Source organism: Nannospalax galili, unplaced genomic scaffold (genome assembly GCF_000622305.1).
Source record: "Nannospalax galili isolate Female #2095 unplaced genomic scaffold, S.galili_v1.0 scaffold744, whole genome shotgun sequence".
NCBI classification, from domain to species: Eukaryota; Metazoa; Chordata; class Mammalia; order Rodentia; family Spalacidae; genus Nannospalax; species Nannospalax galili.
The window spans coordinates 2,102,132-2,125,582 of NW_008351509.1; the positions used below are offsets into that span (position 1 = coordinate 2,102,132).

At 49.1% G+C, this 23,451-nt stretch overlaps 1 protein-coding gene across 1 annotated transcript; it reads left to right on the forward strand.

Annotated features, from left to right (window-relative positions):
• Window positions 1–3,568: 3,568 nt before the first annotated feature.
• Window positions 3,569–18,239, forward strand: Grk1 (G protein-coupled receptor kinase 1). The gene is made up of 7 exons (XM_008848436.1): window positions 3,569–4,294; window positions 5,612–5,739; window positions 7,160–7,317; window positions 8,060–8,143; window positions 15,045–15,169; window positions 16,144–16,345; window positions 17,944–18,239. Exons 1-7 carry the CDS (start codon window positions 3,596–3,598, stop codon window positions 18,237–18,239), a joined length of 1,692 nt encoding a protein of 563 aa, XP_008846658.1. The 5' UTR covers window positions 3,569–3,595.
• Window positions 18,240–23,451: the final 5,212 nt, after the last annotated feature.

Below are 23,451 nucleotides of genomic sequence, written 5' to 3' on the forward strand. Positions count from 1 at the left end.
TAGTATTTGGAAGGTAGAGGCAAGAAGATCAGAAGTTCAAGGTCATCCATGGCTACAAAGCAAGCCTGAGGCCAGCATAGGCTACATAAGACCCTGCCTCAACAACAACAACAACAAACAAACAAAAAATAGAAAGGTAATGTAATCAAAATAGATAACTTTCCTCTATATTTTGAGTGTAGAATTGCTTTGAAATATTGTTTTAGAAACAAGAATATAGTGGGTGGGCAGGTGCCATGATTTCAAACTTGTATGTGGCTGTCGTAATCATGACAAATCAGTGGAACAAAAGAGAAAAATCCAGAAATGGACCCACACAAGAAGGTGCAGAGGAAATTCAGTGCAGTTGAAACAGCCCACTAAACACATGGTGGAGTACTGGACATCACTGGGGAAAACCTCAACTGAATCTCACACTTTATATAAAAATAAACTCAAAGTAGATCATGAATTTAAATGTAAAAGTGAAAGTAAAACATTTAGGAAAAATGTAGAAAACCTTTGAACCTAGGGCTAGGCAGAGAGCCCTTAGCCTTGATACCAAGTAAACGACCTATAAAAGGAAATTTATAAGTTGGAATGCACAACTTCCGCCTGTGAAAACACAGGTATGAATGAAGAGACACAGCCACCTGGAGAAGAGATTTGAAAAATACACATCTGACCAAGGGTTGAGCATGTGTAGGACTCTTCAGATTCAATCACAGAAAGTAAGTCATCCCACGGTTAGAACATGGTAGAAAGATATGAGGAGGCATTGCCCCGAAGCAGGCATTGCCCCAAGCAGAGGTTCTGCTGCACACTAACCCACAGGAAGGTGCTTGTGTGGTCAGCCCTCAGGGAAATACAAACAAAACCACAAAGAAGGAAATCATTCCATTCCATTTTCGGGAAAACAGTGGAGATCATCATGTTAAGTGAAATAAGCCAGACTAGAAAAGCCAAATAGCGTACGTTTTCTGTCATACGCAGAATTTAGATGAAACAGAGATCCTTCCAGAGATGTTAAATTACCAAAGCGACTATTTGAGAAGAAGACCAGTTGGGGCGGGGGGCGGAGAGGTCAATAGGTGGTATAAATATGTTCAGAGTACATTACACATATATGAAAAGGTCACAATGAAACATGTTTTGTACAATTAATGTACAAAATGAAAAACAATACTAGGACAGAATGGCCAAAGTACAAGCAGAGGCTGCACCAATCCTAGCAAGGATGTGGGCATCTGGCTGCATGAGCTGCGGCTGGGAAAGGAGACAGGCACATCCCCAGAGATCTGTTTGTCAGTTTCTTAGAGTAAACATGCAGCTACTTAGACTAACACTCTTGGTCATTTATTCCAGAGAAGTGAAATTTACACTCACATAAAAATACACAGTAATGTTTATAGTAACTTTATTTATAATAGGCCAAGCCTAGAAAGAAGCCACATGCCCTTCTGTGGATGACTAGTTAGACCATAGAGTATCTGCATCATGGAACATGGGACATGACTAAGTAAGAAAGAAGGAGCTGTGGGTACTTGTCATCGACCTCCAGAGAATTCCCTGAAGGAAAAAACCAGTCCCCAAAGAGTCTATGCTGAGGGACTCCCCCTCATAGAGCAACCTTCCAGTGGCACAGTGTCATAACAGAGGGCAGACCTGTGGTCCCCAAGGGCTAAGGGTGTGGGAGGGGCTGGGAGTGTCTAAAGGTTTCTTGATCCATGGGTATCCTGCATTCACTACTTCCAAGTTAGGCAGCTACTGAGATGCTGTTTAGGGAGCTGTTATTGAGGGGCTCCCCTCTCTCCCTGACCCCCCATATTTGCATGTGTAGCTGTCATTATCTTAAAAGTTTAATTGGAAAAGGATTTCCAGAGATGAGTTTGGGAGATACTGTATACCATGCCCCTCTGAGAGAGTTTTCTTCAAAACCTCTGAACAGTCCTGGACTAGAAAACAAACACATCCAACATCAATGGCCAAATTCTCTCCAGCATGGGAGGGCATGGGTCAGTTCCTTCTACAGGGGACTTCCTGGTATGGACCCAGCCTAAAGTTATCCCCCTCAGTCCTGAGCCTCACATGGTCCTGACTTGTGACTTCTATGTCAGTTACCTGGGAGCCTGTCAGAGAGGGGAGTCTGAGCTTTACCTAGGCCTTCTGAGGCAGATGGACTGTGGATTTTAACTCTCTGGGTAGCTCTCCAGGCAAGGTAATCCATGAGAACCATGTCCCCTTTGATTTTGAACAGTGCAGGAGGAGTTAGCTGTGGTCCGTGCAAGGTCACCAGCTGCTAAGTGGCAGGGCTCGGACTAGCACAGGTCACCTAGGGACAGCAGGATGTCATTCACCTCAAATATTTACTCACTAATCTGCCATAAGCCCTTGCTAGGAGGTGGGGGTAGGGTATAGGGTGCTTACCCACAGGGTCTCGTTTTACCTCAGTCATGACAGAAGACCCTGTCTCTTCCTACAGAACCCCACTCTCCTCCAGAGAAGGCAGGCAGGCTGGACACTCCTCTAGACTCCTGACTTGGGCATGCTTCCATTTTGTGATGCTTCCCTTCCTCCTTCCTGTAAGTGCTCACTCTGTGGCTCTTCCTGTCAGGAACACTTATTGTGTGCTGGAACACAAGATACAGTGCCTGGGAGGAGCTGGTATGCCCATTGAGTCTACAGTGTCCCCAGGTGTGTCCTGGATGTGATTGGTGTTTGAGCTGGGTTCTGAGTGTGCCCCGGGTGTGTCCCACCTCTTTTAAGCCTGTTTCAACTGTGTTCTGCCTGAATCCCAGCTATGCCCCAGATGCATCCCAGGCTGGCGTCTCACAAATTTGCTGGCTTTTGGGGGTAGGGTGGGGGCTCAATGTCGGGGAGCTCTGTGGGTCTATTGCTCTCCATCCTTGTCCCCTAACCATCTTGTGGCAATTCTGCTTCAAAGACAAGGCTTATTCATTGCTCAGTGAGTGCCCGTCCATGGTCTCACTTACTGACACCCTAGGGAAGTGGGGAAGTCATTCATTGTGGGGTTTTCCCTCTATAGCCCTGTTATCAGGAGGTTTGCTTTTCACCTGCTTCTGCCTTAAAAATAAAAATTAAATAGAGTGGGGGAAAAAGCCAGCCATCTTTCTAAAAAGAGACTTCTTCTGGGACTGCCCTCCACTTATGACCCAAATCCTAGGAGGACACAGACAGCTCCTGCCCACCTGCCGAGGGAAGGATGGGGCAGCTTTCAAGCAGCTTCCAGGAGCCTGGGGTGCGCCCTACCCATGGGAACTTGAAGGCAGCCCCCAAGGGGAGAGAACCAAGCTGAACTGTAATCTGACTTAGAGAAGCTTAGGAGATTGTCTTTTTCTGGCACCTGCTAGTCACCCCTAAGGTGTCCTTGGTGACCCCAAGGCTGGGATTTACTGGACACTATGTCAATCCTGGCCTTCCTGGGCTTCTTAGTGGGTCCCCAGGCATCTTCACTACAATTAGATGCCTCCCCTGCCCTCCAAGGGCAGGAACAAGCCATAGGCCAAGGGTATAGGGTCAGGCCTGCACAGGCTGAGGGCGTTTGGTCTCAGCTGATGGTTTCTAACACTTGAAGTGGATACCTAGCAGCACCAGGATGGATTTCGGGTCCTTAGAGACTGTGGTAGCCAACTCTGCCTTCATTGCTGCCCGAGGCAGCTTTGATGGAAGCAGCGCCCCATCCTCCCGGGACAAGAAGTACTTGGCCAAACTCAGGCTGCCCCCGCTGTCCAAGTGTGAGGGTCTCCGTGACAGACTCAGCCTGGAGTTTGAAAGCCTGTGCTCAGAGCAGCCCATTGGCAAGAGGCTGTTCCAGCAGTTCCTGAAGACAGACGAGAAGCACGTGCCAGCCCTGGAGCTCTGGAAGGACATCAAGGACTATGACACAGCTGATGATGACTTGCGGCCTCAGAAGGCACAGGCCATCCTGGACAAGTACCTGAACCCACAGGCCTCACTCTTCTGCAGCTTCCTGGACCAGGACATGGTGGCGAGGGTGAAGGAAGGGCCGACCAGAAGCCAGGACGGCCTCTTCCAGCCCCTGCTGCAGGCCACACTGGCTTACCTGAGCCAGGCTCCCTTCCAGGAGTACCTGGACAGCCTGCACTTCCTGCGGTTCCTGCAATGGAAGTGGCTGGAGGCCCAGCCCATGGGCGAGGACTGGTTCTTAGACTTCAGGATTCTGGGGAAAGGGAGCTTTGGGGAGGTATCTGCCTGCCAGATGAGGGCCACTGGCAAGATGTATGCTTGTAAGAAGCTCAACAAGAAGCGACTGAAGAAGAGGAAAGGGTACCAGGTAGGAGGCCTAGGCAGCAGATGGATGTGCTCAGGTTTCAGGTGGCTGGAGGGATGATGGACAGTGGGCTGTAGGCTGCCCACCAAGAGCTCTACATAGGCCTTAGCTGCCTCACATGCCCTGCCATTTGGACCCTCCTGGCTCAGGTAGCTCTTGGCAGGGCCTTAGTCCATCTGCCCCATGTTCAGGAGCAGTTTGGGGGAGAGCCAACTGTAGGGAGCTGCTATCTGGAGCGTGCAGCTGTCTGGAAACCTTTCTTCAAAGCATGGCTCACATTGTGACCACATACAGGAGGACGTAGGGCAGAACCTTGTCAGTCTGAGTATCACTTTGATGGGCACTGTTTATAAAAGGTGGAACCCATCTGTGCTGTTGGGGCCTGGGACTGTTTTTCCCAGGCTCCAGCACGTTTCTGGAGGAGAGTGAGTGGAGGGTACAGGCAGTCTGCTGGCATTTTATTCCCTCTGCTTTTGGCACTGGTGTTTAGTTAGAGCAGGATCAGTGAAAGCCGCTTAGCATCTGAGGAACACAGGCCCCCCGGCCCCAGCCTTGCTGAACAGTAGCTCTGTGAAGCTCTTAGGGGTGGATAGCCCCTGTCCCCCACTGCCCCAGCAGGCCACCGATCCTTTAGTGAGAGGTCAAACATGAGGTACAAACAGCAAGTGGAGGTGTCCCCCCAGCCTTGCTGAACAGTAGCTCTGCGAAGCTCTTAGGGGTGGATAGCCCTTGTCCCCTGCCCCAGCAGGCCACTGATCCTTTAGTGAGAGGTCAAACATGAGGTACAAACAGCAAGTGGAGGTGTCAGGCAAATCCAGGTACCTTTACAGGTGCTCAGGGACCATACTTCATGGTGATTCAAGAACAGCTTTATGTACCTGTAATTCATGCTCTGGGCCTCCCACATCTGCATGCAACCTAATACAACAGTGAGTCTTTTCTGGCTTCAGTGTCCTAGTGGATATATGCAGAGTGGATGAGCCTGACCTGCTCGCCGCATCCCTTCCACACCTGTTTAGAATAGAGGCAGACAATAAAGCAGGGGCTGCTGGACAGGCTAGGGCTGCACCAGGAGGTGCACAAGGGAGGACTGGATGGCAGGACAAGCATGGTGTGCAGGAGGGAGGAGGGCCTCTTGCTGGAGCTGACTCTGGAGCCCAAGGCCCTGCTGCTGAATGACTATTTGACAGACTTCAAACATGTTGGAAGCCTGCCCTGCATTGGTCGCAGACTGTAGGCTGTAGGCTGCAGAAGGCATGGTTCATGCTGCTTTCCACAGTTCATTCCTGAGCCCTGAAGTTCACACCTCTCTGCTTCCAGGGTGCCATAGTGGAGAAGAGGATTCTGACCAAAGTGCACAGCAGGTTTATCGTGTCTCTGGCTTATGTCTTTGAGACCAAGACAGATCTCTGCCTGGTGATGACCATCATGAATGGAGGTGACATAAGGTAAAGGTTTTTTAGACATTGGGGTGCCCAGTTCATGTCAGGGTGGAACCCTGGAACTTACCTGTCATTGTAGTATCTCCATATATCTTCAAGAGGTGTTGGGGGCAGGTGACAGTGGGCATGTGGTGCTGTGAATGACTGTGGCCGGTATCTTGGATTGAGAGGGTCAGGAAGTGAAGATGAATGATATGGCTAGTCCTGTAGGGACAGAGTGCTGGAAGACTGGCAAGACCAGAGAGCCCAGCTTGCCTATTGCCCACAAGGGGAAGGATGCCAACCCTGATGGTACCTAAGTTGGCCATTACGCTGAGATTTGTCCTGCATCCCTGGGGAGGTCGGGTCACTGACTCTCACTAGCTAGGTCGCTTTACCACTTTTTGCCTCAGTTTCCTGTTCTGTAAAATGGAGATTAAATAATGCATGAGTGAGGAGGAAGAGATGGTGAGACCCTGGAGGTCCTGGGACAAAAGGTTAACATGGTAAGACCCTTGGGTACCTAGGACACAAGATTAGTACAGTGAGACCCTGGGGTCACCATGTTACCAGGGTGAGACCTTAGGGTACCTAGGACAAGAGGTTAACATGGTGAAACCCCGGGGCACCTGGGCATGTAGGGTGCCACTAAATGGAACTGTAATTTGCAAAGCCTTGTGCCTCTTCTTTCCTCTGCTTTTATTTCTATCACCGCTCAAGTGGGGCCGTCTGCCCTTTCCTCCCATGAGTCATTTGAAGTTCAGAAAATCAGGCTGTGAAAGTCCCTAAGAAGTGTCGTGTTAAGGGCAGGTATAACAGCTTGTGCAGGGGACACTGGGTGACTCTTTCAAGCACTACAGGTTTTTCTAGCCCCCCAAGTGGCCTCTGATTATCTTCCAGGCTCCTGGTCTGCAACCACTCTCCCTGCAGCTTAGGTCGTTTATGTCTTGCAGTCACAGGCTTTGCTTCCCTGTAAAATGCTGGGGTGGCAAGTTTAAGAAAGGACGCAAGAAAGGACAAATTCAGGGACCTGAGGAGAAGGGACTGGGAAGGAGGAGCCGCTGCCAGATCTACCCAGATGTTCAAGGTTGTGTGGAGTGGAGTGGCCCACACTTAAACACCTAGAGATTTGGAAGCTGCTTGTGTTTTGAGGAACCGAGGTTGAGCTCCTGTTCCTTGGCCCTGTCCCTGAACTTGCCTCTTGGCACAGCCCTGGGGTCAGAAGGAAAGAGGTAATTGGTGGCAAGCTTGTGCTCCCCTCTAGTAGTTGTGGGTAAGGTGTGAGGCATTTGAGGTCTGAGTTGCTGCCTTGACTTTCTCCAGAAGGCTGCTGAGGCCTGGCCCCAAGGTGACCATGTTATGCTGACATGTGTGTTCCCTGTAGCTCTAGCTCTGTGTTTCATGTTTTACACACATGGTGTGTGATTCCCATGGTGTCCTCCCCCAGGTACCACATCTACAATGTAGACGAGGAGAACCCAGGTTTCCCAGAGCCACGAGCCATCTACTACACAGCACAGATCATCAGTGGCCTGGAGCATCTACACCAGAGGCGCATCGTCTATCGTGACCTCAAGCCTGAGAATGTGCTGCTGGACAATGATGGTGAGCCAACGGCATGGATAGAGGTCATATCAGCCCTTAGGGGCCCCAGGCATGGCTTCTTCAACCACTTTGTAACAGTCACTGCAGAGGGGCCCAGTGGGTGTTAGAGTCTGAAGGACGGTGGTGTGAGCTGCAGCAGGTGGGATGCCTGAGTTATTGGTTTCCCACTGCTAGAAACTGCTGCAGGTTCACGGCCAAGTCTTCTTCCTCTTGTCACAATGTGATGTCACATGAGGACCTGACTAGAGCGTAGACATGGAGGTTCAACTTCTTCTGGGGGTCGAAGGTGAACCAGAGAACACAGATGGGTGTGAAGCTGCTGCTGTAGAGCTGGTAGGCAGAAAACAAAGGATATGGGTTTGGATGGATGATCTCTGTGCCCTAACCATAAGTCCTGGGCTCTCCACCCTTGGTCCTCTATAATCAGGCTAGGGAGGGTATGTGCACATGGAGTGTATGTCTCTTGTGGTATGTGTATGTGTATGAATGTAGCATGTGCATTGTGTGTTTGTAAGGTATGTGTGATACGCCTGTATGTGTATGATACATATTTTGGGGGGCTATATATATATGTGTATAGTGTGTGCATAGTATCTGATATGGCTGGGTGTGGTATGCATATGCATAGTACATGGATAGTGTGTATTGATGTCTGTGCAGAGAGGGACTGCTGAGTCCTTGAGTTACCTGGCACCTCTGCTCTGCTAAGTGCATGTGACCTCAGCTCATGTTTGCTTTTCAGGTAATATCCGAATTTCTGACCTTGGGCTGGCTGTGGAGCTGAAGGAAGGGCACAATAAGACCAAAGGCTATGCAGGGACCCCAGGTAAGGCCTGAGAGTTTAAGACTCACTCAGCATCCAAGAAGAGACCTGGGTTATCTTCTCTCCCAGGGACAGAGGCAGCAGGGTCCCCAAGGTCTAAGGTGGTGATACAGAGAGTGGGGGTTTTGGAATGTGGCTCCCTTATCTTCCAGAGTAAATGGAAATAATCAGGCTTCACCCAGCAGCTCAAGAACTGATTGTTCCCTGCAGGGACAGTCCCTACCCTGCCTTAGCAAACTCACTGGATCACCCTCTGAGGGAAAGATGCCCCTTTGGCATGATAGGCAGTGAGAGGACAGGGCCCACATACTAAGTCACTTCCGAGCATTGGCTGAATGAGTCTGTCCAGGGTCTTATGGAGGAATTGGAGCCCTGGAGGTAAGTGGGTCATATCCTAGAGCACTAGGGACAGTAAGTTTCCTCAGCCAGTATAAGCTTGGCTTTAGTAAAACCTTATAGGCATCCATCAATATGCAGGGTATGCACATGTGTGTCTCTGAGTGTGCATGCATAACTATATGTACACATTCTCACACGTGTGTGCTTGCACTTGTGTGATATACACAGTTATGTCTTGTAAATGTGTCTGTGTGTTCACATGGACGTCTTTGTGTGCAAGCACATGTGTGAATGTGCATGAGCCTATGCATGCGTGTGCATCTATGAATATTTGTACATCTGTGCATGTCTTGTCTGCACAAGCATGCAGGCACATTACTCCTTTTTGTATGCATGCATGCATGCATGTGTATAAGGCACCTCTCTAAATGCATATACTCATGCATAGCCCTGTGTGTGTCTTTGTGTGCAAGTATGTGCATGTGGGTGAGTGCACATATCTCCACGCATCTCTGTATGTATCTATGTGTGTGTGCATGCACATTTGAGTATATATTTGTGTTTGTATATGTATCTATGTGTAAGTGTAGGTACACATGAGGCCGTATGTCACATGTGTTTCCTGTTCCCTGTCTCATTGGTCTCCCTTCATCCTCCTCATGGGCAGGGAGGCAGGCAGCCTACATAGAGGAGAGAAGAAATCTGAGTCAGCTGGAGCATGTACATGGTCTAGGCCCATGCTTAGTGGCTGCACAATCTTGGATAATGTACTTAACTTGTTTGAGCCTTTGGCTCCAACATTTAGCACACAAGCTTGCTCTGAGGATGCTAAGTAACTACTGTATACCAGGAACCTGAAAAGAGTAGCCACATTTCATCTCCACATTCTGGATGGTCCTGAGTTTCCAGGCTGATTTCTGATGGCATATTCTGATTTCTTAGATATTTTCCTTCTTCTCTGGGCTGTTTGGCTTTGGAGAGAACTTAAGTTGTGATGTATACAGAGTGGCAATTGAGTCTTGCTTTGTGTCACAGAATCCCTAGGTCTCTATGCCTTAGTTACCATCAGGGACTATTCCTCATGCTACAATCTGTCTCTACCTGCAGCATGATTAGGGAAAGGGATAAGAACTTTTCCTTTAATTCTGGGGGAGGATAAATCTACACTAGCCTTTGAGAAGCATGTGCTCTTCTAGCCTGGGGCTTGGTAGCTGGTGGGTGCTAAGTGTATAGGCACAGGGTAAAGGAGGTCTGAGGAAAAGGTTCTGGAAACAGCTTGGCCTGTGGCCGTTTCACAGCCCTGTGAAGGCTCAGCTACACCTGCTTCCATGAGCTAGCCTATATCCCACTTGGATCTCTGTAGTCCTCTGCAAGTCCTAGATCCATTGAAGCAGGATTTGAAGAGTTTACAAGACCTAAAACTGGCCCTGCTCTGGACTGTGAGGCTCAGCTGGCCACCAGAGGGCACCATTGCCTGTGCCATCACCACCTTGCCAGCTTGCTCTTTATTCACTGCACATGCTGGACCACTGTGAGCATCCTCACACTGAGATCCCAATATAGGCTCTAGAGATGCTGAAGTTATGATGAAAACTAGAAGCTGGACGTCCACGAACCAGGAGCTCCTGTCTAGACGGTTCTCCCGTTCTGTAGTCTTCTAGCTCAGGCCCACCTGTAGGTTGTGCTCGGGTCCTGCACCATTGTCCCTGATGTAGGAATCTGTTCAGCACACCCTAGGTGGCTGCTGATGCCAGTAACTGGCAGGTGGGGTCATGATCCTCATCTGGGCATGGAAGAGAGGCTCCTCTGTCTTCTGTTTCCTGCCAGGAAGGCATGAGTCCATGGCAGAAGAAGCAGGGATCTACTTGCTCCCTTATCCAGTAACTCATGGGTGTCAGATTTGCAGCAAGATATGCATGAACCCTGGGGACACAGAAGGCTTGTCCTCCAGGTTGCACTGTTTGGGGTGGTCTAGAAGGGTCCTGTCCATCTATTCAGGAGATGAACAGATCCCTGCCACTTGGCGGGACCTTTCTCTTGGAGTAGAGTCTAGGAAACTCCAGGTTTAATGTTGAAGTTGTGAACAATTCTTTCTTGCAACCTGCGCAGTTTGGATGGTAATTTAATTCCTGAACAGACAGAACTTAGGAAGTTGTCTGGGGCATGACACTATGGAGTGTGAGTCCTGTGAGTTCTTTGAGGAAAGTGGCTCTCCCCACCCACCACCATAGAGATGTTGCAGGGAGTCAAAAGAACAGGTGGTTCCCCCCCAAAAAATAGATTCACAGGCTTGAGAACTCAGATGCTAAAACCCTTTCAGAGTTACCTACATACCAGCGAGAAGTCCATGCCCTGGAACTGGCCTGGCCACCACTGTGATGGGACTAACCTAGCACAGGTAAAACTGAGAAGCAGGGGGCCCCAAATATCCCTCTAGGGTGCAGGCAGAGCTCATGTTCCCATGTCCCTTGGCTAAGAGCAAGAAAAATGGAGGCTCTAACCTCCCTGGAGTCTGTCTGCTGAGCCTCTGCTTGCTGGGGGCAGCACCTTTTGTCTGGAAGTCAGGGACAGAACATGTAGCGGCCTAGAGCACAAGAACCAAGGTGGTCAATGGTCTGTATCCTTGTCCAGGCAAGCCACCAACATGTCCTTGTCTGTAAAGTAGTCAACAGCATCCCTGGAGGGAGGCACAGTTCTTGGCTGCTGGGTACCCAGCCCCTTCAGCAGGCTGGAGAAAGCCGCAACACAGGTGGCATTGTACCTGGGGGCTCCTGCCTGTGTAGACTCCTGCCTGTGTAGACAGTGAGGGGTGGGTAAGGAGGCAGCTGAGTGGAGTCTACAGGTTTCCCCCAGGAGGAGAAAATGAAACTGAGTAGGCTAGGAGAGCAGAGAGCAGAGGGGGTGCCCCTGCCTGTCATGGTATCAGTGCCCAGAGAGCCACCTTACAGAGTGTTGTAAGGAGCAACAATGCCAAGATCTTGCAGGACTGGGCAGGGAGTGGTGGGGCTCCTGTACTGTCTTGATCAACACCAGGTGGCTGGAGAATGCTTCCCTCCGCACCATCTCAACTCTCCCTCTAAAGGGAAAGAACAACTGTGGGGAGGCCAGAGTAGAGGGCTGTCTGAGAGGAGCTCCAGAGAGATTATCCCTCAGGGGATGGAGGATTTATGGTGAGGTCACACAGCAGACAGATGTAAAATCCACAGTACTCCAGCATGTCTAGACCAAGTTGCCACAGGATGACTGAGCGCATCAGACAAGGCATGGTACTCAACCACAGGCAGCTTGCTGTGGCAGTGCTGGGTATGAGTAGGCCAGGCATCTCCATCCTCCCCAATGGCTGGCTGACCCAAGCCCTGGGAGCTGAGCAGAGTGAACACACCTTGAATCTGCTGGTCTTTGGAAGTAATGCCACAGGTGTTCTCATGGATACAACTGAGGTCTGAACACATTGTTGTCTACTTTCCCCCTGAAGTCCCAGACAGTGGCTGTGAAGGACTTTCACTCACTTTCAGGACAGCATCAAGAAGAGGAGGTGACAGCATTAGCTTTGGGCCAGCAGCTGAAAGCCTCCACCTAGCAAGCCCCCGTGCTTCCCCACCCCCTCCCTAGCAACCCTGCCTCAGCCCTCAGCCCTGCCTCAGCTGCCTTATCTTGCCTTCCACAAGAGCAGTCAGGACAATATGACTCATTGCTGACATTCAAAGTGAGAGGAGACAGGAGACAATAAAAGCAAATATTCAGACAGCATTAGAAAATAAGGAACGTGGTAGAAACGAAATTATACATAAGAAGATCTGGAGGATAGTCGAAGTTGATTCAGAAAGTAGATTACAGTGTGGTGGCACACACCTTTAATCCCAGCACTTGGGAGGCAGAGGCAGGCGGATCTTTGTGAATTTGAGGCCAGCCTGGTCTACATAGCGAGTTCCAGGACAGCTGGGGCTACAGGGAGACCATGTCTCAAAAAGACCAAAACAAAATAAAACAAAACAAAAAAAGATACACAACAAGAGAAGCACAGAGGTGGTGGAGACAGCCCAGGCAGTAAAGCGCTTGCCACACAAGCATAGGACCTGAGTTTAGATTCCTGGCACTCACATAAGGAAGTGGGTATGGTGGCACATGCCTGTAAATCCAGGACTGAGGAGGTGGAGACAGGAGGATCCCTGGAGCTCCCTGGCCAGCCAGCCTAGAGAATGAGCTCCAGGCTTAGTGGAAAACCCTGTCTCAAGAAACAAGGTGGAAAGGGATCGAGGAAGATAGCAGTGTCAACTTCTGACCTCCACATGCACATACATGCATTCACACATACACACATACGGGAACATGTACTTGCCTCTCTCTTACACACACACACACACACACACACACACACACACACACACCAAGAGATAAGCACAAGAAAGCTGGAGACTAATCCAGAAAGTTCAGTGTTTAAACATAACCAAAGAGAACAGAAGGGGGCTTGTGAGGGTACTTCAGGAAAATCTCCAGGATGGACAGAAAGGTTTCCATTCTAGCACTCTTGCAGGGATGGCAGTAGACCTGAGACGTCACCAGAGGAATTCAGCTTCCAGAATTGATGCCAGGGCTCTCAGGAAGGATGGAGGTCAGGAGGGCCTGACCGTCCCAGAATAAACAGTAGGGGTAAAAACAGGAAATAAAAATCCAGAGAGGAAGTGCTTGGTCTAGGGCCCTATCCCATTGATTCAAGGTCTAGGCGAAGTAAAGGCATCTCAGAAAGGAAAGCTCTCTTAAAGATGTGCTTCCTGGGGCTCTTCCTCCAGAGAGGTCACATGAGCAAAATGATCTGCTACTACGGTAGGGAGCAGAGGCACTGGGGTTCTCAAGACATCGGAGACCCCAGCCTCCTGTGAAATCCAGACAGGAGGGAGAGAAGGTTCTAGAGGACTCAGGCTGGGTAACATGAACATATGTTTTATGTCAGAACAGGGTGGAATATCATGCCAAATTTGTTAGACGCACATAGGAAACCAAGCAAATGGGGAAAAGACAATGTCATTTACAGTGCCCCCAAAATATGTAATGGGGGGGTGACATAATTGAGGTGTAGCTTGGCATAGCTGGGAGTGGATTGTGGTGAACATTGGTGGCTGGTGGTGTTTTGGAGGGGAGATATCCTGTGTATAGGTCTGCAGGGGGTATTCAGCAACTCACCTTTCAGCAAGGATATCAGGGGGCCCAGGAATGACTCCACAGCCTTATGCGGAGTTATCTAGATGAATGGGAGGAGAAAGGTCAGATACTCTGTGTAGAGCCTGGGTATCAATGTGTGTGCTGGTGGGGAGGAGGGAATGACTTTCATATACGGTCAAGATGTGAACCAGTAACTAGGAGGACTAGGAAGGCTGTGCTTGGCTGGAAGGCCACACACAGTGTCCTAGTTTGTTTCTTCATTGCTGTGACAAAATACTCTGACCAATACCAACTTGGGGAGGAAAGGGTTTATTCAGCTTACATCTCCCAGGTCACAGTTCATCAGGGAGCCCAAGGTAGGAACTCAGGGCAGGAACCTGGAAGCAGGAGCGAGAGCACAGACCATGGAGGAATGCTGCTTTACTGGCTTGCTCCCCTGGCCCCTGCTCAGCCTGCTTTCTTATGCAACACAGGCCCACCTGCCCAGGGGTGGCACCACCCACAGTGGACTGGGCCCTCCCACATCACTCATCAAGAAGATGCCCTTGGCCACAGGCCATTCCAATAGAGGCAATTCTCCGATTGAGGCTCCCTTAACCCAGGTGTGTCAAGTTGCCACTAAAGCTATCCAGCACACACAGTGGCTGAGAGCTCAGAGGGTAAACTTGGGGCCCTGTTTCCTAGAGCCTTTGTCCTTATCCTAAGGCCACTGTCTCACTATTTAATTGATCACTTACTTCTTACTTCTTATTGCTGAAAGCTAAAGCTGAATGTGATGTGTCCCCTGGACCTCGAGAGAACTCAAGCATCATCGTGGATACTGATAGAAGGCTCATATTATCAGGGACAAAGTGTTTTGGGGAAGGCACAGGACTGTCACCTCACCAGGATTCCTCAGGCTTTGACCACAGCACCTGGTTCACTAGGACCACTTGGGATGACCTGGCACAGATCTCACTTTTGTGTCCTTGAAGAAAGAGAGGAGTGAGGAAGTCACAGCAGGACCTGTTTACATCTGTCCACCTCACGAGTCACACACACACTGTCCTGCTTCTGTGGTGTGTTTTGCACTGTCCTAGTCTGAGGTAAAGGGAAAAGGAGGCGTTACAACACATGTGTGGAGCAGGATTCTCAGTTGGGACAACCCTGCCCCCAGGAAATTTTGGCCACGTTGGAAGACATTTTTGGTTGCTTTAACTGTGGGGTGCTGTGGACATCCTATGGGTGGCAGCTAGGCTTCTGTTCAGTCTCCTGCAATGACAACAAACAGGTTCCTGCCCCATGTAACACTGGTGCTGAGACACCCTGAGGCATCACCAGAGCTTCAGTTCTGAGATTACTTGTTAAGAACTGTGCTGAGGGAAAGCAGCCGCATCTCTGAACCCGCATGTATTCATGCTGGCAGGTTTCATGGCCCCTGAGCTCCTACTGGGCGAAGAATACAACTTCTCTGTGGACTACTTTGCCCTGGGGGTCACACTGTATGAGATGATTGCAGCCAGAGGACCCTTCCGAGCCCGAGGGGAGAAGGTAGGTGCTGCCCAACAGGGGTCCCCGAAGGGGTCTGTTTCCTGGGCAGACATGGGTGTTGGGGGGTACTGAGTGAGGACTGTGTGAGGGGTGCAGGCTCTTCTGTCCCAAGTCTTCCAGTTTTTGAGCTGTAGGTGGAGCTGTTGAGAGGTTCTAAATCTGTCCTTTAGCCCCAGAGCCAGCAGGTGGCAGAGTAAACATGCTTTAGCAGAGACTGGGCAGCTCTCCCTGGTGCAATGGCAGTGTTCATTCAAATTCCAAGTGCTGTGCTTGCTCTGACCATGCCTATCAGAAGGTGATGAAGGTGCCAGCTACACAATGGAGCATCTCTGGGGAGTGAGCGCACTGTGCCTACCATATTCTTACAGGTGGGGGTTGGGGGAGGTTTGTGTGGGAGCCTATGCTATGGTAGAGTGAGACCTCTGCTCAGCTGTCCTTTCTAGCACTCTCACTTCTGTCCATTCTCAATGGAATAGCTATGTAAATGTATGAATAAGTTGACCAGCACTCTTAAAAACACCCTGCATAGGGGCTGGAGAGATGGCTCAGCAGTTAAAAGCACTGACTGCTCTTGCAGAGGACCTGGGTTCGATTCTCAGCACCCACATGACGGCTAACAACTGTCTGTAACTCCAGTTCTGGGGGGAATCGAGCGCCTTTTTCTTACCTCTGCGGGTAATGCACAACAGAGGTGCACTTACACACATGCAGGCAATACACTCATACACATAAAAACAAAAATAAAACAAAACAACCAAAAAAATCACCCTGTATCCAACTTGCTGGCTGGGGGCTTCACCCTGGGATTTTATTCCTTTGTCCTGAGATCTAAGTTCTTTCAGTGCCAAGCACTTGGGAGGAGCCCATTGAGGCACCATCAGCCACTTCCACCCCAGTGAGAGTGAGCAACAATTCCCAAGCCTTTAGGCTTGGCAAGGGCTCAAGTGAAGCTGTCATGTCTGCCTGCCCTGCAGGTGGAGAACAAGGAGCTCAAGCAGAGGATCATCTCTGAGCCGGTCAAGTATCCGGACAAGTTCAGCCAGGCCAGCAAGGACTTTTGTGAGGCTCTGCTGGAGAAGGACCCAGAGAAGCGCCTGGGCTTCCGGGATGGGACCTGTGACATGCTGCGGACAAGCACCCTCTTCAAAGACATCAGCTGGAGGCAGCTGGAGGCTGGTATAGGGTTGGGGCCTGGAGAGTTGGTGCTGTGTGACCCTCGATGGCCTGTCTTGTTTAGTGGCCACAAGATTGGCAAAGCAGAAGGCTCACGGGACTCCAGCTAGCCTCTTGCTACCCACTCAGTCCTCTGTTCATCTCCAGCATTCCAGGACTGGGCACTGGGGTCAGGAGAGTTGAAATCAGGTGGGATGCCTAGGGAATAAGCTAGTGTTGCTCTGGGCCTGTTGTGGTGTTTCTCTCTTCCATAACCAGTACCCTAAAGATCCAAAAGTGCAAGTGAGGCTGGGTTTGTCTGCTTGGGAGAAAGACGCTCACTCCACAGTGTTTGTAATGATATTGCACACACAGAATATATGTGTGCGTATGTCCATGTATATGTAGCTGCCTATGTATGAACCCATGCATGCACATGTATGGATGTGTCTGTGCTCATATGTACTTGCCCATGTGTTTATGTGTATTATGTTCACATGTGTCTGTGTGTTTATTTGCATATGTACTTGCCTATGTATTCAGGCATGCACACATACTCATGTGCCTGTACACATGTGTGTTTGCCTGTGTTTGACCATGTCCACTGTATGCCTGTGTATGTTGTATATTGCAGGTGTGTTTGTGGACCCCTGTATATGTCTGTGCATGTGTATATGCAAGGGTGAGTGTAAGGCACAGTCTCCTTTCCAGAAGTCTGTGCACAGAGGAAGAGCTGGGTGGCATTTTCAATATAACTATGATCGATTATAAGACAGGAACCAGGAGTCACAGGGAGGAACATGAGATGCCCCCAAGAGAAGTTACTTTTGGATGGAAGAGCTAAGCAGTTGCTCTGAAGGTGGGCACTACTTGGCAGAGCAGTCAAGATGAAGGTCTGAGGAACCCCTGAGGCAAGGAAGGGTGCTGCCTGGGAGTGGGGGCTCTGATACCCAGGAGGTTTGAATCAGGCATGTTGGGGAAATCCAGGCAAAGAGGTCACATTTACATGCCAGCAGCCAGCCTGGATCACCATAGGCCCATTGGGAAGCTAGAGCTGGTGGGTCCTGTTCATCAAGGTCACAGGGCAAGGTCACAGGACTAGATCAGAGTATGCCAAGGAAGTCAGAGAAGGGGGCTGGCTGGGTGGCACCTGAGCTCCTCAAGATCAGCATTCTGCATCTGGTAACTACTGTGCCTGTCAAGGGCTGGGGACGGAGGAGGCAGAGTTCAGTTTGATGTCTGTCACCATGATGCCTACCTGAGGCCAGGCAAGAGCTCTGAGCCTGAGGCTACAAAGAAGTAGAAGATGTCATGTGAGGGGCCAAGGGCCCTAGTGTGAAGGGTTAGAACAAAATGCTTCACTCATGAAGTGACTTTAGGGGAGGGTCTATCTACGGACTTTAGGGGACAGTCTATCTACGGACGGTACAGTGGCAAGCACTGGGATTTATTAAAAAGAGGCTTCCTAGCTGGGCACCACAGCACTGGGGAGGCTTAGGGATGCTGGCTTTTTCTGCTGGCCCTAGGAAGAGAAGGAGGGTTTTTGTGTATCCATGGGGACTCCTTGGCTGTGTGCCCCACTCATCATAGGCATCTCTGGTCTGTCTCCTATCTCCTCACAGGGATGCTGATCCCCCCATTCATCCCAGACTCCAAGACTGTCTATGCCAAGGACATTCAGGACGTTGGTGCCTTTTCCACAGTCAAGGGCGTGGTGTTTGACAAATCAGACATAGAGTTCTTTCAAGAATTTGCCTCTGGCAACTGCCCCATTCCCTGGCAGGAGGAGATGATTGAGACAGGTATCTTTGGGGACCTGAATGTGTGGCGCCCGGATGGTCAAATGCCAGATGACATGAAGGGAATAACCACAGAGGAGGCCCCTGCATCCAAGTCAGGAATGTGTCTGGTCTCCTAGCCAAGTGTCTGAGGTGAGCAAGGAGCCGGCTGTGTAAGGAGAGGAAACTCCACAGAGCTCATGGGAGGAATGTGACTTTGGTGTCAACCTGTGCCCACTCTGCCCATGTCCCTATGCAACCATGTCTCCCTCTGGAACAGGGAAGAGACTTTGGGTCAGGATCCTACAGACTGGACAGTCAACTTCTTTTTACCCTATTTCCTTCAGAGAGACAAAAGGATTCCAGATTGAATAAGCCAACAAGGTATAAATGCTCAAAAAGCCCCGTGTAGATATGCGTGGACCATGGGTTTGGATGGTCTAGGCAACTGAAACCCACACTCAGCATGGATTTCCCAGTACCTTGAGCTAATGTCTCTAGGAAGACATCTGGGTAGGATTTTTGCTCCCAGTCAGTTCCGGGGTTACAGGCACTCATGCACCCCAAAGAGGGCTGGACTCAGTACCTGCTCCAGATCCCTTCTTGCCTGGTTCCTGACTCCTCAGCTGCCTGCACTGGTTTTGCCACATACCTCAGGGACCTAACTATGGGATATTGAGGCTTCAGGGAGTAGGAAGGATAGAACCACCTGGTCTTAGCTGGGAGTCACTGCCTACCCCCAAGAAGTGGAGACAGCTGCTTCCAACAGTCACTGTCTCTGTCTTTAGTCAACACCACATAGTCACTGTCTCTGTCCTCAGTCAACACCAAATTCTCACATAGTCATGCCACCTGTGGCGGGGGCCCAGGCCTTTCACAGTCATGTTACAGATTTTGGATGCCTGCCTGTGTCTTCAGATCATCTTTGTGCCACCAGCTCCTCCCTGCTTGTGAGGGAAGTGACCTACAGCCAATGATTTTGGAACATTGCTGGCTACAGCCAACACTGGGACCCAACACCACCATCCAGGCAACACCTATAAAGAGAAGATCAGTGTTCCCTGAGCTGTGTGGGGCATAATACCTGTCAAGAACATGTTACCAATGAACCCCAGGCGAACTGCATTGTGGAGGATTCCATATGTTGCTGTAGAGCTGCCTTGCACACATGAAGATGTCCTAGAGAAAGATGTTGGATGAAGAAGAAGCCCTTACAGGGACTCTGCTCTTCTCTGAGTGTTTGACACTGTAGAGCTGTGATGTACTCTAGAAGGGCCTTGGGGAGGTGTCCATGCCTCTTGGACCATGGGACCCCTTGGGGCCCAGTACTCTTGTGGCTGATGAATGCTGAGTATTGTTGGTAAGACAAATCACCCATCTACATCCCCTTCCTCTCTGTTATCTACAGCACCACACATGGATCAAACACTGACTACACATTTTATTTTACTATATTCTGGAACAAAAGCAATTCAGTTTCTGACATCTCTGGGCCCATTTTAATATGCTTTGGGCTGAGGGCCCTGGCAGCTGGGTCCTGGGCTTCACTGGGGTCAAGAAGTCTGGAAAGGGCAGATTTCAGCAATCACAGCCACACCAGCTGTCATCCCTTTGTGGCCTGCCCAGTACTGACAGACCTGAATGTGGATGTCCCAGTGGCTTCTTAGACTCAGTGTCAGGGTCTCACCCTGGACTGCAGACAGAGTGCAGTATACTCAGCCCAGTTTGAATTTAAGAAAAACAGCAAATAGTTTTTTAGTGTAAATATGTCCAATCAATATTTGGGACAGACTCATACTAAAACTCTTTAATTGTTTGTCTGAAATTCAAATTTTATTGGATGCTCTGTAGGTCTTTTAAAAGTCTAAATCTGGCCAGCCTATTGCAGATTCTGCATTTAATCTGTACAATAAGCAGTGGTTTCATAGACAAGCCAATCTGCTGGGATGGACCTGCAGGAGCCGTGCTGCCTTGCCTTCTGCTGTCTTTTTGGGTCTGATTCAGTGAGGTCTTTCTCACTCTGGCCAGCTCATACACACATGCTAGAATGTCATGCAGAGAAACATGTCCCAATGCTCAGTCAGTGAGCCCAGGCATCCAGCCACTCTGTCCCTGGATGTATATCCAGGACACTTCTGGTCCCATCAGTGACCTCCACACGGACTGGCTTAAGTGAACTTGCCAGGTGGGTGGACAGTGTCTGATGAAGAGAAGGGGCAGCACTGACTGGAAGTGGGTGAGTTGCTGGCTCTGTGCCCTCTGGGAGGACATTTCAGCTGGACTTATTGTCCAAGAGTTTCTTTGACAGTCTTCGGGCACCTCTGCTGTGAGTTGTCTCTCAGGGGCAGTAGCTCTCTGCCCTGACCAAGAGATGTCTTCCATTCCCACTGTCCCTTCTTCATTCTAGAACTTGTCGACTTCTCAGCCTTAGAACTCTAGACTCCTAGATCTTACTTAGCTTCTGCCTGGACACTGCTCCAGGGAACTGCAACTCGCCCACTTAGTTTCTGGTAGTTGCTGGCTTCCTTGATTATAATCTCCCAGGGAGGCAAATAGTAGAGGTCCACCACCAGTAGCAGGAGCCCATGGTCGCTACTTACTCTAAGCCTGTGTTAGGGCCAGTGCTGGACTCTCTGCAGGGAAGTCCTGAGTTCTAATCCTTTATAAATTCAATAAGAGGAGCATCCCTAGGATAGGAAGCCCACATGGAAGTCCTGTGGGACTCAGTTTCTGGTATTAGTCATCTTGCACCCTGGCCAAAGGCACACTGTAAAAGGCTCTACTTCTAACTGCCTGGGGACATATAACTGTGGTGAGATCATGACTCTCTTCATTTCTGCAGGAGTCTAGTAATTCTCCACCCCTAGGACAGGCTTGGCTGAGGAGGTACCCAGAGATACTGCCATCAGGAATGACTGCACTATGGCTTTTGTTTAGTAAAAAGAAAATGCTATTGTTATTCAAGCAAAAAAGGATAAAAAACAAAATTTAAAAAGGGGAAGATTCCTTGGATTTTGATATGAATTTCAAGTAGCTTTTTTTCTTCGAGTTTATATATTCAAGTGCACAAACCTACATATGAACACATTTACAAACACACCTAAACATATATGTATACCACACATATAAACTTACACACAACCTTTACATACATGTGCACACACCTCTACATAAATGCATATATGCATATTCCCTACATATACATCTATACACATACACCCTCTCAAACATACATACATACCCACATGGACATAAACATACATACACATACATGTACCCTACACCCATGACATGCCCCTATATATCCATCTATTCCCATATATACACACTTATATACTTGGAAACATCTTCACACACCTACTCATATAGATGCAATGTACATGCACCCCTATACACAAGTGCATATATCCACAAACACACCCTCCAACATACACGCACCCCACAGTACTGCATATATACATGCATATATGCTTCTATACACTGACATAAACACGTAGTCTTATGCACATATGCACACATAAATACTCATATTCATAATCTCTATACACATACTTATACCCCTAACATATGCATACAAACAGTCCCTGTGCACATATATACATATGTACATATATGAACAACCCCAACATAGAAGCACATAGACACTTCCTATACACATATTCTTACATATATACACATCTTCATCCCTACATATGCACAGATACCTCGAAACACATGTACACTCCCATATACAAATACCCCTCAAGTACCCCCGTATACTTATATACACACAGAGACTCTAACACACACACACACACACACACACATACACACACAGATACACATATACAAGCACCAAAATAGGTCCATAATCGTCTCCCTGTGCTACTTGATCTTAAAGCCTCCCTGTCCTGTCCTGTTGTCAGGCATGGCTTTTGGGGTACCTGCACTTACCTCCTGCTTTCATCCAATAGCAGGTCCTGTGAAGCTCATAGGCCCTGGTATTTGGGTATATAGCCTCCGGTGTTGCAAACCCTCCTCACACTCCTGATGAAGACCTTGCTGATGATCTGTGTGGAGGCCAGAACCTTCTCAGAGGCAAGGGAGGCTGACTCTACTTCCAGGAGAGCCAGGGATTTACTGACACCAGTAAGGCAGGATGGGGTTCTGACTAGCACAACAGTGACCAGAGATCATGGATACTCAGCCTGTCTGTGTTCAGTAATGGGAAACCCTTGGAGTCAAAGCATTTGTACCAGACACTGGAGAAACACAAAACAGAAACAGACAAGGTGATCAGGCCGGGTTGGGATGCCTACCTGGGTTTAAACTACTTAGTCAAAAAGAATGATCATTTGAGCCAGGAGTTCAAGCAGCCTGGGCAGCATAGTGAGGCCTGTTTTCAAAGAAAAAAAAAAACAGACAAGGCAGGTAGGCTGGGTGATCACCTGTTCCTGTTTGTCCTCTGGTCCCTGGACTTGACCATGAGCCCCTTGAAGTGAGCAGACACTCCTGTGTCTCATATCCTCTGCCACGTGGTGTCTGCACACTCCACAGATATTCATTCAACAGAGGGACAGATGATTCTGAAGCCCCACAGTTCCCATAAATAAGAGTTAAGCTTTTCCATTCCTCCCACCAGCCCACTTATCTGTAGGTGAGGCTCTGCATAAAATAAGGCCTGAGACTGGACAAAGAGGACATTTGGGATTGGTGGTCATCTAGTGAACAGCTGGGCTGCTGTGTCCGCTTTCACAGCTTGTGTGCAAACTGGATTTGGAGTTTATTCTTGCCATTACCAAGGATGATGAAGTTCTTCAAGGGGCCTTGCAACTTTTCCCAAACTAGTGGTCTGGAAGGCTGAGTGCTCAAGTCCCCTGCTGTGGTTTGATGAGGGTTTAGTGTGTCTCCCGAAATCTGTGTTTTGGAAGTTGGTATCTAGTGATGTGGGTGGTGGTGGGACCTTTAAGAGGCAGACTAGCGGGAAGTAGTCTTTGGGGGTGCTGTCCCTGGAAAGGTTTAGTTAGTTCTGTGAGACCCTGTCCGGTCTCTGAGAGAGTGGGTTCTTCTACAGGAGTGAGTCTGACCCCTGAGCCCCTGGCTTCCTTTCTGTCCACACATTCTCTCCCTGTTGCATGTTCTGTTAGTTGAGTTCATTGTGCTGAGGGCCCTCACTAGAGGCCAAACAAATGGGGCCATTCATCTTGGTCTTCTAGCCTCTAAAACTGTGAGCTAAATAAGCCTCTTCACAAATTATTTCAGCCTGTGGTATTTTATTATAGTAATGGAGAGTGAACTAATCATCACTTTTAAAGTTTTATTTACTTATTTATTTTAAATTATCTTAGTTTAAAATATTTTATTTATTTATTT

Bases quoted from the DNA above. Each gene is read 5' to 3' on its own strand.
- Grk1 (XM_008848436.1), top strand. From the start codon at position 3,596: ATGGATTTCGGGTCCTTAGAGACTGTGGTAGCCAACTCTGCCTTCATT. The intron at 4,295-5,611 runs GTAGGAGGCCTA...CTCTGCTTCCAG, and splicing joins AGAAGAGGAAAGGGTACCAG to GGTGCCATAGTGGAGAAGAG. The intron at 15,170-16,143 runs GTAGGTGCTGCC...CCTGCCCTGCAG, and splicing joins TCCGAGCCCGAGGGGAGAAG to GTGGAGAACAAGGAGCTCAA.